The sequence below is a fragment of the Poecilia formosa genome, unplaced genomic scaffold (genome assembly GCF_000485575.1).
Source record: "Poecilia formosa unplaced genomic scaffold, Poecilia_formosa-5.1.2 Scaffold205, whole genome shotgun sequence".
In the NCBI taxonomy this organism is placed as follows: Eukaryota; Metazoa; Chordata; class Actinopteri; order Cyprinodontiformes; family Poeciliidae; genus Poecilia; species Poecilia formosa.
In genome coordinates, this window is record NW_006800144.1 from 21101 (window position 1) to 36528 (window position 15428).

Genomic DNA, 15428 nt, shown 5'->3' on the forward strand with positions numbered 1-15428 from the left:
CCTTCGAGACGCAGACATTAAAGCAGATAAGATCGGCCTTGTTCACTTTTAAAAACATTTGGCTTTTGAAAAATTAGACTCTCGAGTTACTGCTGAAGTATTCTACTCTGTTGTTTGCTTAATAAGGTCATCTATGATTCAATTCGACAAGGATTACGATGCAGAAAAATGAAGTGCGAAGAATGTAATCCCAAAATCACAGCTGAAGCTGGGGGTATTTGGGAACTCCTGTGCTCCTGTTTGGCAAGAAATCTGAAGGTTTTCCCAGAAAAAGGCTCATTATGGAGCAGCGCAGCCTGGATGTCATCACACTCGGCTAATGCAGAAGAATTCAGAGAGGCCTAATTAGTCTTGTTCTCTTTACAATTTCTTCCGTTTGAGACACACACACACACAAACACACACACACACATATAACACACACACACCAAGAGAAAGAGAGCAAGAGCCAGAGTGAAAGACAGATGTTTGGACTTGTATAAAGCCGAGTTCACTACCTGTACAGAGCGAAACAGAACCGGCCGAATAAACAAACTCCAGGAGCTTCTACTGATATAATCAAACACATTCTAACATGTAATGTAATACCCAATTATTGTACGTCTGCAGTTCTCTTCTCACTGGACGTATTGACAAAGGACGGCACTGTTTGGTTTTCTGTTTGGTTTGAGCTTCAGCGGCCAACGCAGACTAAAGAAAATCAAATTTCAGGCGTGTTCTTTGTTTACGCTGTTCTGCGGGTGTTGGAGAATCTTATGTATCTGCGCCCAGGAGCGGTGTCTCTGTCCCAGGGCAAGCGCTCCGGTATCAGCTCAGATTATATCTACCTGTGTGTCTGGAAAGCTGTGTAGGTGTGCTCCGGCCTGGGTAAACATTAATCATTAGCCTCGCCATATGGTGTCCACATTGATCAAATTCCCCAGACAGGTGGGGCAGCAAATTCCAGGAAGAGGATACATGTGTCCATGTGGGGGGAAGTAGCACACACACAGACACACGCACACACCTACACACACAGATAAAGATGAACCCACAGAATTCTAAAGCCCAACAACAAACTCAATCTGTAACACAGCTTCCCCCTCGCTGCCTCCTTCGGTTTGAGTTTTTCTGCAGATACGCTGCCCTCGCTGCCAGCGGCTTGCAGCAAAATAAAGAAGACAAAAAAGGGGATTTATGTTTTTTCTTCATTAAAATGTTTTGTCATTCTGTCCTTTTCAGACAAAAAAATCAAGAAAAATGAAAAGAAAATCTCCAGCAATAAAACACAGAGATTTTCCACGTGCGTGTCATACACAAAGCCAAAGAGAATGCTTTGTTGAATGTTTAGTTTGTGGTCCGTATCCTGCCAGTACATTAAATTGCATCCAAATTTCAGTCATTTTACTCAAACTGTTCCCTACAGGAGAAAGGAAATTGGTTTGTGTTCGGCATCAACCTAAGAACCACCGAGAGCCAAAGCTTATTTTAAAGCAGAAGGTGAAAGAATAACAGTGTCGCTATCCACAATCAAACAAGTTTATTTATTCAACATAGACTACTGAAATAATCATCAACTGATTTAGAAAATGATAACTCATTAACTGGAGGATACAGCTTAAAAAAATGTACCATTTGCTAAAAAAAAAACATTATATCCAGAACTGTACAAAATAGAAATACATTTTGCATTTCTGCCTAGGAATATGTTTTCTCCAAAACTCCTAAAGTGGAATAGTTGTATCTTCACCCAGTTCAGATACACACTGTGAAAAAATAATTAAAAAGTCACTAATTTGGTGTAAAATACCAGCAGTAGAATACGGATTTGACCGTATTTTACCATAAATTAGAGACAATTTTTTTACAGTGCACTACAAAAATGCTATGTTTAATGTATTTCTAATAATGTAAAAAAAAAAAAAACTGTGCCAATTAATTTTTATCCAATTAATCAATCGGCAGAATAACCCACATAATAATCAATTACTAATATAATTGTCAGTTGCAGTCATACTCAGTTCATATGCTTGACTGAAGTGTTATGTGTGAGATGTTGGGTGGGCAAAAAAATCTATTCCAAAATTAATTTAGAAAAATATTTTAGAATTAGAAAATTCAAACATAATCCTTAATTAAAAAAAAAATCCTTCTGAGGTTTAAACTGCAGGTCATCGTTTTGTAATGCACAGTGTTAACTTCAGAAAGCAAAGACACCAAACAGCTGAAGCTTTTTAAATGAAATGTTCACTTAAAAAAGTTTAGAAGCCTTCAGTTAAGTACTTAGCATCATCATGACCTGAGTGAGTAGCTAATGAAAAGACTGCTTTTTTTTTTAAAAAAAAAAAAAGGAAAAAAAAAGGAAAGCAGATATCAGGATCACACCTTTTATGCTTTCTGAGGCAAAATAAGTTCAACTTAATTTAATTTAAGTCAGTTAAAAATATTTTAAGAGAAAATGTCTTAAAATAATTCTAAATGATAGTTTAGATTAATAATTAGCGTTCGACCCCTATATTGTTCAAAATAAATCCCTGCATGCTGTAAAAGGGCAGAGTGAAAATGAGTTTAGAAGTTCAAACTAATTTATTCTGTTTATTTGTGAAACAAAGTAATATGCTGTGCGTGTGTGTGTGTGTTTAAAACACTGTGGAGACAACATTCCCCACACATACTACGTTGTGGGGCCCCCCTGATCCTTGTGGGCACCGTGTGTATACGCAGTAATTCTGAGAGTCTGCATCTTTGCACACAAGTCCTTACATTCAGATTTGAATGTTTATGACATTGGAGAGTATTCGACAGGTCGTTCTAGTAATAAAATGAATCCGTCTGAGATCGTTTGTTTGTGAGGAACTCAGCTGACGCCTGATGTGTTGGACGTACACTGAGTGACCCGGCCTCTGCCCAGGCTTAGTTAAACAGAAATAGCTACAAGAGCAATAACATCCCCAGTTAAGCTGCAAGGGATTCAATTCCCAAGTAATTTTACAAAAGTGTGGTGTGATTGAGTCCGTCTGCCCATTGAATTCAGTATTTAATTTCCTCCAGGTCTCCAGAGACATGTCTCTGTTTCCAATTTCTCCTCCTCATGAGGTCTGGATGGAAAACTAAATGAAGAGCCTTTGCTTTCTTTTCTTCTCTTTTTCTTCAGTCCACTGCTTTATTTTGCTCATGGCTGGATAAAAAGAAAAAAGCAAAAGGAGCGGCTAATGAGGGTTCTTTGGTATAGCAACACTTTCTATTATCACAGTTGGTGCGTCTCCCTAAACCTCACTCATCTTCCAGCTTTGGCTTTTGTTATTGTTTCACTTCATGCCCTCTATGTAACTCAAGATCTACAAAATAACTGTGATTTAATTTAAATTAAAATAACACATTTTTGTTATATTTTCCATACAGAAAAGTCATACATTCAAAGAAAATATAAAATCCATCTGTTGTGGATCTTTAGTGAATTTGGAATGTCAGAATTCAAAATCATAAACTAACAGATTAATGTATTAAAAAACTGCACATTGGCCCGTTTGTCTTTGAAGGACTTAATTTCATGGTGGGGTAAATATTATAAGCAAATCACATTTATTAGAAACTGCATTGTTTTGTCTTTTTGGCCAAAAGCAGGACATGTATGAGGGCCTGAATGTGCCCAAAAACTCACCAAACACTATGGACGTCAGTGTCATTAAAAAACAAAAAAAAAACAGATTTTTTTTCACACATTAACGACTATATATTTATTATAATTGGCTCCACTGCGTCTCCTAGAGACACAGCTGACCAGTTTCACTTAGACCGATGAAAATAGATCCCCAAAGTGGACCAAGCCACACTGTAACCCCCCATGCTGCCATCAGAGCGGCACAGCTTGTGTGATGTCTGGTTCCAGACTTACAGATGAATAAGTTGTTTCACCACACAAAAGGACGTATGACGTGCGGAGAAATGAAGCTAAGTAGTTTGTATAATATCGCAAATGGGCTTTTGCAGTGTAGTTTGCTGCTATGACTCACCAGATGAGGTATTTCTATAATAACTTTTGTGCAACTTTTTCAACAGAATGTTGTCTACAAGGAGAGGTCTTGGCCATGTCAAGTGAATTCACTGGAAATGCTTTGCATGCCATCGTCACATTTTTTTTAAACCTGCTTTTTGAAATTTTGAAATTTGATTTGAAAACACAACGTTGCTTGGCAGAGCAAGGTTGGAGCCAACGATGCAGATATGACGGGGTGAACAGATGATTATTTGGACTTGTTTTGAGAGCTGTGACATTGTCATGCTGCGTTTCTGCTTTTGAAACATCTGACTGATAAAAAGCACAAAAGATTATTTTTATTTACCTTATAATAATAATATATTTGGATATTAAAGGAAAAAAACAGATCTATGTGTTAAAGTGACATACAAAGAGAACAAAATTCTCAAAAAAATGTACAATTTCTTCTGCTTGCAAGCAGGAGAAAGAAAATTTAATTCATCAATCACTCTCTCTTGTTCTGTCTCTCTTAAAGCTACGGTATGTAACTTTTATTTAGAAATATATATATATATATATATATATATTTATAAACATATTTGTTAAAACTGTCCCAATGTCCGATATCAGACAGGTGATCTGTGACAAAAAGAATAAAAGCCAAGCTCCTCCTGTCATCTGCACCTGCTTCGAAACAACTAAACAGAGCCAAGAGGAGGGTCTTAGAGCTGTCAATCATACTTATGTTTGTGCAGTTCACATCCTCCTCCTTGCTCTCTGCTGCACTACAGCTGACAGTGGAGCCTGCCGTGAACACGCAAGCCAGTTAGCATGACCACCGACGGCCGTGGATAAGCAGTATGTTGTTTCTCCGTCGTTTGCTGCTGTGGCATCTGGCATTCTTGAGCGTGTACACGAGGATGATTCACAGAGCTTGGCCTCTTTCTACTGCTGGTTTTAGATATCTATTTGTTTATTAATTTATTGTGTCACGTCTAAATACTCAACAATGACTGATTTTGAAATGATCCACTACTTGCATTCCTTGTTCACGTGTGTGATTTTATATTTCTATCATGTTCGAAAAAAATTCATTCATTCATTCATTACTTTAAAGGTCTATAGCAAGGATAAATTTTTTTTTAGGTCTAACAGTTTTATATCTAATAACTGGACTTATTAATTTGAATTAACAACATGCAGTCCCTGATTTAAACTTTACTCTAACTCCTAAGCTTAAGTTTTCAGCCTGGGATAAATGGGATGATCCATTTTTGTTTCATAGAGAAATAAACCATAAAACACAAGGCTTGTAATAGAATCATTATCTTATTCCTTATAGTTCTCCTCAGTCTGAGGAGCAGCATCTTAACATTGTCTCTTACCTTTCATGCTGCACTAGAGGTTTACAGCCCCTCTCTTCTCTGTTGTCACACTAAAAACAAACAAACAAAAAACAAACAAAAAAGAACAAACAGCAGTTAAAAGTGACTGCCTAACCCTGAAAAGAGCCAAACTTACTGATTATTTATTATAAGAAAAGGATTTAATCATACATCATGGTAGGGATATCTTCTCCTCTGCAGCCTTGACTGACAGAAATGCCCGACTTCCCCATGGCCCCGGTTGCCAAGGAGACAAGCTGCCCTGAAGCACAACTCTCTAAGTGAAGTTTGTCGTTTTTGGTTCTGAACCCGCTGACCTGACGGACCCTTTCACAGTTTTCCATAATTTCACTTTTTTTTATATATTAAAATCAGGGATCTCATGAATTTTGAAAACACACACACACACACACACGCACACACACACACACACACACACACACACACACACACACACACGCAAACAGGTCAAGTCACATACTGGTCATGGTTTTGGACTGTGGTTTTGGACCAACGTGAACAAACGCCTGGACAAAGAGGACATGGAAACTCAAACCAGAAAGGCCTCAGATTTGAACCTAGGATCATTTTGCTGTGGTAAAACTATTCTGTCTAATTCTCTAATTGCATAATTTAAACTCTTAAAGGGAGACACACTCCCATCCACTGTTGGGGGGTCTGTGCCTTACTACAGAAACTTTGAGAATATTTTTGCCCTACGGCTTGGAAGGAAGGACTCTCTCCATTTTGCGCTCCATGCTAGATTGCAACCTCTACATCCTGTTTATTACAGCCATGCGTGGCATCAACATCTGACAAAATCTAGCTCTGCGTAGCCTGGTTGAGTCGTTCCAAACCAGTAGACAGAAACATGGATAATTAAATTTTTTTTTTTTTTGCAACGTTTCTAAAGTTTGCTAAAATATTTGCAAAGACAGTTGGCTGGAAGCTTAGCTGTGTTGTTTCAAAAAACTTCATGAACTCAACTTTTGCCTGAAAAAAAAAAGCACTTTGGTCACCAAGTTGATTTGTTTTTACATTACACACAAATAAATGCAAACATTTTAATCTCCATTGAAGAGGATTCTGTTGTTGAGTTGTGGGTTAATGGCGTTGACCAAAAGACTGTTGGCTGGTAATGAACGAAAGATGAAAACACAAATCACTGCTTAGTGACACAAGGAAGCACTTACTGTAGCCTGCAATGAATCACAATCACTTTTACATAGCCGGGGAAATTGATTCAAATGCCATGGGATACACCTTGAAGTCATTACTAATCCATACACAAACACAGATGATTGGGATTCAGTGGTAATTGGTAGCAACTGAGCTACTAGTGCCACAGAGCCAATTATAACTTCATTAAAAACCATAAACAGAGCACCAAGCAAACCCCATGCACAGCGAGGTTCTGAATAGAGAAGAAGCTGCTTAATAACACTTTGCGCCGTTTACTCCTCGGTGAAAGAAACAAACTCCTGAGAAGGAAGCGGGCACCCAGGGACCCCATACAAATCCCATACTGTGTCCCTCCGTTGTCTTCTGTGTCACCTCCTGGAGAGACAAATGATTAATGCGACGGATGTGAAGGTTGGCATTACAATTTACCCTGCAACCTCCGAGGTGAGTCACGGGGCAAGCCGAGCGCCGGGTCTCTGCATTTTTAAAGATAAAAGTGCAGGTTCAGCAACACGGCGGATGGGTAACTTAGTTTTCATTGCCTCCGTGGCATTTTTACCACGGGGGTCCATAGTTTGAACCAGCTAAATTGAAGTAATGCAAGAAAAATCAAGTTAAAGGGAAAAAAAAAAATAAAAAAAAAATAAAATCCCAGAGGTACGTCCTGCTGTCAGTTTAAAGGGAAAAAAAAAAATAAAAAAAAAATAAAATCCCAGAGGTACGTCCTGCTGTCAGTGTATTTGTCCTGCCACCAACGGGGGAATAGAGAGTCGATTATATGTTACGTTTTATGACATTTGGAGGCTGCTAAACAAAATTGTGTAAAATATCAGAAAAACGCAAAAATATTTTCATTTTACTGCCAGTTTAGTATTGGCTGTTTAAATTTACAAACATGTGGATGTCTAATGTTCTCCCTCCTCCTACATTTTAACCATAAAAAGCTTTGAACAGCCAAACACTGACTGGCAATACTTCTTCCATTCAATGCAGCTCAATTTAAACCAACTTAACTAGATCCATTTTAAGTTTTCTTATGCTAAATCACAACAACTTTACATGATGAACAGATTCATGTTGTCGCAACATATGTGGTGTTTCATAATTAGTCTCTCAATATTTTGTTGTCCTGTTAATTTTCATGGTTCCATGTTTCAAGCATGTCCTGTCTGTACCCAACAAATAGCACATCAGACAGTTGGTTTGTGGATACTTGTCTTTAGCTCAGCATAAAGTAAATGTCAAAAGCATCAGATGATCTTAACATCTCACAATTTTATGCGTAGTTTACCAGGATCTTTAAAAAGTGCAAATCAGCTCAACGAATCTGATCATTTGAGTAATAACTCTCCGTTCTGAGAATTAATTCTTGGATGGATGAATGAGTTTGTTTTATCAAGCTGAACGAGAGAAATAAATCTTGCTGGTGCTTTTTTTTTTTTTCCCGTTTTTTCCTAGATACCCTCAGTGTCATTGGCATTCATTGAAAAGAGATCGGACAGCCCAGGGCAGTTCACGTTCCCTCCAGTGGCTGCTGTACAACACAACACCAACAACAATAACAACATCAAGCTGCTCTCGCTCTCAGAGCCCAACAAGAACGGCTACTGGGGGGCATTTCCACTTCCAAGGTGACCTCTGCTGCTTCGATGTGCCGCTGTGGGTGGAAACATGATCGGAACAAGTCCAAAAAGACCAAAATCATCAAGGTAGACGTATCAGCAACAACAGGGAGTGCATCAATGTGGTTCCCTAGATTATATTCTTCTGTACTTTTACATTTTAGAAACACTGCTTTTACATCGCTGCAGTCAATAAATCCACTACCGTTGTTTCCAAAGTAACCCATTTTTGTGCTTTAACTGTGTTTTGCTCTATTTCACTGTATACACAACTTCTTCATGACACACACAGAAAATGTTTTTGGGTCCAGGTTTAAGGTTTTCCATCAAGACATTGATTTCCAAAGCGTAAATGGTAAACTGAACTGCAATCATATTAGTTTTAATGAATAGTCACCTTCACGTGAATATCGTTTCCTTCACAATACAGAGCCTAAAGCCAGGAACTGAAGTTTATGAAATATACTAAAAGAAAAAAAAAAAGATTTCAGACGAGGATCAGGACGGTGAACGACTTTAAGGTGCATCACAGTTTAACGTCCTTTTAATAAAAAACTAGACAATGTTTTAAATGAGCAGAGTTTGGAGCAGGGTTACTCTACACTACATGTACAATAATTCATGCATTTTACCTTGAATAAATGTCTGAACAATTTGTAAATCTTTCTTGAAGACTTTTGTGTTGTAGCCCAGGTGTTATGGATTTATGATGATCTATAGATGATCTCCAGTAGAGATGGGGCATTTTAAATAACCTAGTATTAAATTTAAATCATAAGCATCATGGAAAATAACCCACAATATGTCAATAATAATCACTTTGACATTTTCTACACCTTCATATTGTTTTTGTGCACGTCAGTCGACTCACGGGTGAAACAAAACTTTAGTTTATGAGGTTTTAACAGAAAGCAAGAAAATAAATTCTATTTAACTGAGTCAAATAAAAAATAAATATATTTTACAAATAAAAAAAACATCATCTGAGTTGGTGGTGCTGTGCTAGAATATTTTCACATGAATTTAGTGTGCAATACATTTACAATTTCATTGTGGAAAAGAACTTTAAATGTTTACTCAAAAAAGATCAAGGAGTGCAGAGCTGCTCCGCGTTATTATTATGGGATCAGAATGTTTCTGTCTTTAGTACCTCAATGTAAAAAAAAAAAAAAAACATTACCACAATATAAATGTAGTATTTCACACCATCATGAAATTAAAACACAGTTTCTAAACCCTTCTATGGATCCACTTAGACTAGAGTGTAAGATCTCATTGTTCTGTATTTAGCACAAGATGGATGTTAAACGGTTATTACACTATCAAGCAAACGGTGTCCACATGCAAATATCCGTCAACTTAAGCAGTCAAAGGTGTGCGTGCAAAAATAATTTGATTAGGATAACCTGGATTGTCAGGAAAAAGTCTTAGGAAACAACTGAAGTGAAAAAGATGTAATGACAACAACGCTTCCAGGAATTCTCTTTAAAAACAATATTTTATTTTGTATTATTGGTACTGTTATATACATGGCATAAGTTGTGCTTTTTTACTATCAAGAATAAACCAGAAGGGAACACATCAGGAAATTAAAATCCAAACTTTAAACTAGGATTGAATTGTTTTTCTCTTCTTTTTCTCTTTTTTGTCTGGCGATATACTGAGAGTTCTACAAAATGAGGATAAAAGGGAAGGAAAAAAGTCAGAAAATTAAATAGATAGGTAGGCAGATTGATAATAGTTCAGAGACACGGATGGTCCGCTGAGGGTAGTGAGAATCCTCCGACTGTGATGTGCTTTTACCAACAGTAGCAAAGGCACCAGTGTATAACTTTGTTAAAAGAAAGGAAAAAAGAAAGAATGCCTCAGGGCCTTGTTCCAGTTGAGTTAACACACACACACACACACACACACACACACACCCACACACGCACACACACACACACACAGACACAACCAACCTCCAACCACAGTTATTGTCCATAGGTTTTTACCACACGTGAATGCTTATTATCATTTTGAACCGTCGCGGATGATGGGTGAAAGATTAGTCAGCTGGAAATCATTCAGAGTGTTGAAGAAATGCGTTTCAGTTTCCGAACCTCTCCTGCGATACGGCCACATTTTTAAAATGGGTTTCAAAATAGGGGTCAGATTTCCTGGCATCAAAGCGTGCAATGTCAAAAAAAAAAGAAAGGACAAAAAAGTAATGAATGGGGCATGTAAGAAATAGGATGGAGGAAACAATATGAATATATGTCATTGAATGATTGATAAGTAAAAATGTGATAAAAGACAAGATGAGTCCTTACTGATGGAAGAGAAGTAGAGAGGGAGAGCAGATATTCTACAGACAGAGGCAAGCCTAGTAAAGATCATAAAACTGAGCTCACTGAACAATGAGTGTTTGAAAAGAAGTACAGCAGCAAAAGGTTTCTAAAATATGATGGAAAAAACCAAGATGAAAATATTTAATTCTCATTAACGCGACTGAACGTCATCTGCACTGACATCTCTCACTGGAAGTTTCAGTGAATTACAAAAAACTTGTCTTTTTTCCCCCCCTATAGCACCCATATGAACTTCAGTTTAACTTGAGGTTCACATTTCTCTATCTTTTTCAGTTAATTTCAATTTATCATATACCCAAATGATGATGTTTTAGGTTTTAAAATATGCAGGAAAAAAGAAGAGGGAGGAGAGGAAAAGGTTCAAAACTTTGAAGTCAAGGATTTATAGTACAACTGATTCACTTGTAAAGAGATGTTTGTTTCCCCCCCATTTTCCACAATCTGCCTTTGCTAGCAATCAAGCGCTTTTGGATAAATATAAAACAAGGTGGACAGAGAAAAAAACCAAGGGGAGATACTGATAGATGAGTGAGAACATAAGTTTACAAGGGCTGTCAAGAGGTTAACAAGCAAAAGACATGATTCAGGGGGGAAAAAGAACAACGAAAGGAGATAAAACTATTAAAGAGTTGGAAATCCATGAGCAAAAAATTTGGCGAATGCAAGGTTTAAAGCGCAATTATTTGCATTGGTTATCCAGTAGGAAAAGTGGGGTTGGAAAACATTGTTACTATCATTTGTACACTGATGCAAAAGGTTCACGTAACAACGTTGGGTTGAAAGACTAAAAGGGACGGGCATTGGGGGAAGGCCTTTCTGGTATAGATTGGTCCATTGGGCAGCCGTTAGCTTCCCACAAGACAAAAATCATTGATTAAATTTTATTAGCTACCCATTGGGCTGAGCCACCGTGTTCACTCACGTCTGTCACCAAAGCCAACTGATATGTTAACCAGGAGCACATGTCCACCTCCCCCGGGTGGTATGTTCAGTTCACAATTATTTCTGTTTACCCAACAAAAAAAACTAAACAAAAGCTCGTTTTTTTTTTGTTGTTTTTTTTTCTCCTTGATAGTTTGGTCAAACAGTGAACAAACAATGCAAATCCCATGAATAATCCTCAGGACTTGTAGAGTCTCTCCAGGCTGCGAAGTGCAAAAGGAAGAGACGGCCGACAAAGGCCCAAGCCTTAGACTGCCCATTTATGTCCATGAGTGGTCTTAGTATAAAAACCATCTTTTGTGCCTTCCCAGTCATTCATCCTCATTACTCGCGTTGGCCACAGACCAATCCTTATTAATTTGATTTGTGTGCTGCTGGCACCGGCCTCACACAGGCTCTTTTCCATGCCGACTCAGTCCTTTAGCGGCCCGTTCCTTGATACCGAGCCCCACGGTTCTTGTTGATTCCGTCTCTTAGCAACCGTCACCTGCCTACCATTTGTGAGTCCGTGTCACTCCATTGCCAAACATGAGTGAACTGTCCGCCATACGTCGGCCCTCGTTGATTCTGACCCTTAGCTGTCGATGGCTTCAATCCAAACACACACGTTCCTTCGTCCTGCGGCCCGTTGGCTAGCGTCAGCTCCAAGCTTGTTAGTCCATATGTCCCGTCTCTTTACGAGCCTCTAATTTTCAACTCCAGAGACAAAAGTTACTAGTGGTTTGGCAGGTGGATCCCTCCTCAGCTGGGGACAGGTAGAGCTTGCCATTAGCGCAGGCGCAGAGCTCGTACACAGTCTGTTTGGTGTAAGTGGTGCCTGGAGGGGCCCCTTCCAGAGGGTCTATGGCACTGCCGAGGGGGATGTTGCCCAGCTTGATTGTGTTGGCATCTAGAAAGATCTGTTGAGACACAAAACAGACAACACAGAATATTTTCAGTCAACAACCATTCGGTGCGAACAAAGACATGTACGTATACATATCAATGCTGATTTAAGGTCTGCTGAGCTCACATGGACTGTTCTGTGTTCCTAAAATAACATGCAAACAAACAGCAGAGAAGAGAAAAAAAAAACAAACATTGTTCTTGGTGCAGCAGAGGAAGAATGTTGCTGTAGGCAGTGACAATACTCTCAATGAGATAGACTCATAAAAACTCCAGAGGCCAGGAGGAAATGTTTATTTAGGAATATTTTTCTTTTTATGGGGGAAGGAAAAGTAAGTAACATAGGTGAAGGGAAAGTTAGATGTAAAAAAAGATAAAAAAGTGTGTGGGGAAAGAGATGGGAGGATGAACAGAGAAATTAGAGACAGTAATACTGTTTGGTTTCAGGCTATGTATGTTGTTGCATTGTGAGTTATGCCAGCCTAATCCTGAAGAAATGAAGCACATTCAGTGTCACCTTCAGGTATGTTACATCTTTAAAGTCTGAATGTCGTTTTTGACTTAAAATCAGTTTGTCTAATGTGCAAGAACAGAGCGTCAATGTGTTTTTGTTTATTTATTATGTCTTTAGCCGTTTTAAGAATCAACTGACTGTAAGAGACTTATATCCCAATGCTACATGAGTGACATGGTTAAGTGATTACTAGCAGAATTACTCAGAAACTGGGTGATGCTGCCATCAGTTCAACAGTTCATCTTATAGAGGCGACTTGATCTTCGTCGGTGGAGATGGAGCGCTTGCATAGCTTATCATGAGATTTTAGCATTGCTATAACTGGGTGATTTCTGCTAAATTTGGTAGTAATTTCATAAGTTTAATTTCAGGGAAGAATAGATGGAACAATTTCATCTGCTCAGAGTGGCCATGTTAATGCAGCAGAGTGGAACAGTCTGGCTTGACTTCAATTAGCATTTCATGCTATAGTGTTGGATACAAAGTAAGGTAATGCTTTAGCGTTAATTTATGAAAGTCTCAGGTGTTCCTGAGCCATGCAAATGCACAGTAGATACACGGATATAATGTCGGTCTTAGTAAATACATATATACATGCTTTTCACCCTCTCTCTGAGAAACAAGGAAAAGTTATGAAAATAGTAACTTGTCTAAATAGACAATCTGAAGTTTAGAGGGAGAGACAGAGAGAAAGAACTAAGTGGGGAACTGGAAAACATTTCCAACAGAGGAAAGGAAAACGTTAACACAAAATGTCTAAACAGAAGTAATAAGGAAAGACCAATCAAAATAATGATAATAAAAAAAATTACCAAAATATGCAAACGTAGTCAAAACCCAGATGTCAGGTAAAGGCTGTCTTGAAAAAAATATAAGACTGTCTTTCAATGGATCATATACCCAAAAAATGAAGCTTTTGAATTTAAAATATGCTGAAAAAAACAATTTATTTCTGTTAATTTCACATCAACAGTTTCTTCCTGCCCTGCTGGGTGTAAATCCCCCATCTCCTTAATTCTGATTGGTTGGGAATCATTATTCAATCTTGATTTCTATTGACTGCCTCATTTATTTACTCCTGTGTTTGAGGAAAGTTCAGATCTTTATTTTTTTTCTTATTCTGGTGTTTCCTCACACACTTGTTTTTCTTTCTTTTTTTTTCCACCGCCATGGCTGGATAGTTTCCTCAGCAGATATTTGTATCCCCATTATTCATGTACTTCAATTTAAAAATGAGGACAGGGGAAGTATAAATGGGTGAGGAAAAATTGCTTTGAGTGCAGAAAGAAAGAGACAATGAGGGGAGAAAGAGCTGATGGAAAGATGTGAGAGGGGCGATAGAGAGGAAACGGTAACACAAACAGTTTTCTCAAAAAAGAAAAGGATGACATAAATTAAGTTAAATGAGATAAATCTCGCACAAAAGACGTCCCATACCTACAGGGTTCGGATATCTCCAAGGATAGGAAGCAACTAATTTAACTAATGATGCCACATTGGCTGATACAGTGCACATCAGTCTGTATCAACCAGGCGCACGCACGCACGCACGCACACACACACACACACACGCACGCACGCACGCACGCACACAAAGACTTTGCATGGACGTCTGATTATTTTGCATCCATTTCTATAGACTAACCCAAACCCTAAAACTGTACTGTGGGTCATCGCCACATAGTATTTGTTGAAAAAAATGAACACACACACGCACACACACTAAAGCTACTTTCAACAAACAGACTAAAAACAAGACATTCATTTGACAGCAGCATGAAGGCAAATGAAGTCTTTAAAATAGCAACGCAACCTGGAGAACGCTACAAGAACAACACCGCCTTTATCAGGCGAAACCCTCAGACTCTGAAAAGGTCTCCTGAATGTCGCTGCCACGCTGTTGCTTACGTCTCACACATGTTGCAGCAGCTCTAACACAGCTGGCGTGAGCCCGGCAGACAGAGACTTAAATAAATTGGTTGATGAATTGGTCAATCCCAGCATCGTCTTTGTCCAGCACTGATAATCACGTGAGCGAATCGGGCTGAAAGATCAATGCTGCGTTCAAAATCTCAGCACGTCCTGAAGAGATAAAAGTATTATTAGCTGAAGAAACAAGAAAAAGACCAACTCATAATTTGTGTCAGTCACTACATATAGTGGTATTATAGTCATTTATTTATGTATAAATTAATATACTTTCTTTGTAGTTACATAACTCTTGTAGCAGAAGCATGTATGTACGGCATGTGAGATGTTTCTTAAACTGCAGTGCTCATGCTAAGGATTTCTTTTTTTTTTTTTTATTTTAACTAAAAACCTGTGGAAACCAGAGTTTTCTGGAAATTATACAAAGTTTGAACCATTTTTTACAGCCATGTACTTTGATACCACACAACAAGAGGAGAGATAAGCAATAGCATGATGCCTTTTCATGTAAAGGGTCTAATTTAAATACACAAACCTTTAGCTGTCCTTAGATCTGTACTCAGGATTATGTGTGTCTGTGGAAAAAGTTCCTCGGCAGATTTATGTCGACGTGTGTTCACTGTAAAAACCACAAATTTGCTGCTTCTTCGTTTTTTTTTG

At 38.2% G+C, this 15428-nt stretch overlaps 1 protein-coding gene across 1 annotated transcript in view; it reads right to left on the minus strand.

Annotated features, from left to right (window-relative positions):
* Window positions 1-9626: 9626 nt before the first annotated feature.
* Window positions 9627-15428, minus strand: part of LOC103148416 (zeta-sarcoglycan-like) — an 83530-nt gene continuing 77728 nt past the window's right edge. Inside the window, exon 5 of the mRNA XM_007567178.2 lies at window positions 9627-12339. Coding sequence (XP_007567240.1) covers window positions 12133-12339 — 207 coding nt within the window. The 3' untranslated portion in view covers window positions 9627-12132. The remainder of the gene's footprint in view (window positions 12340-15428) is intronic.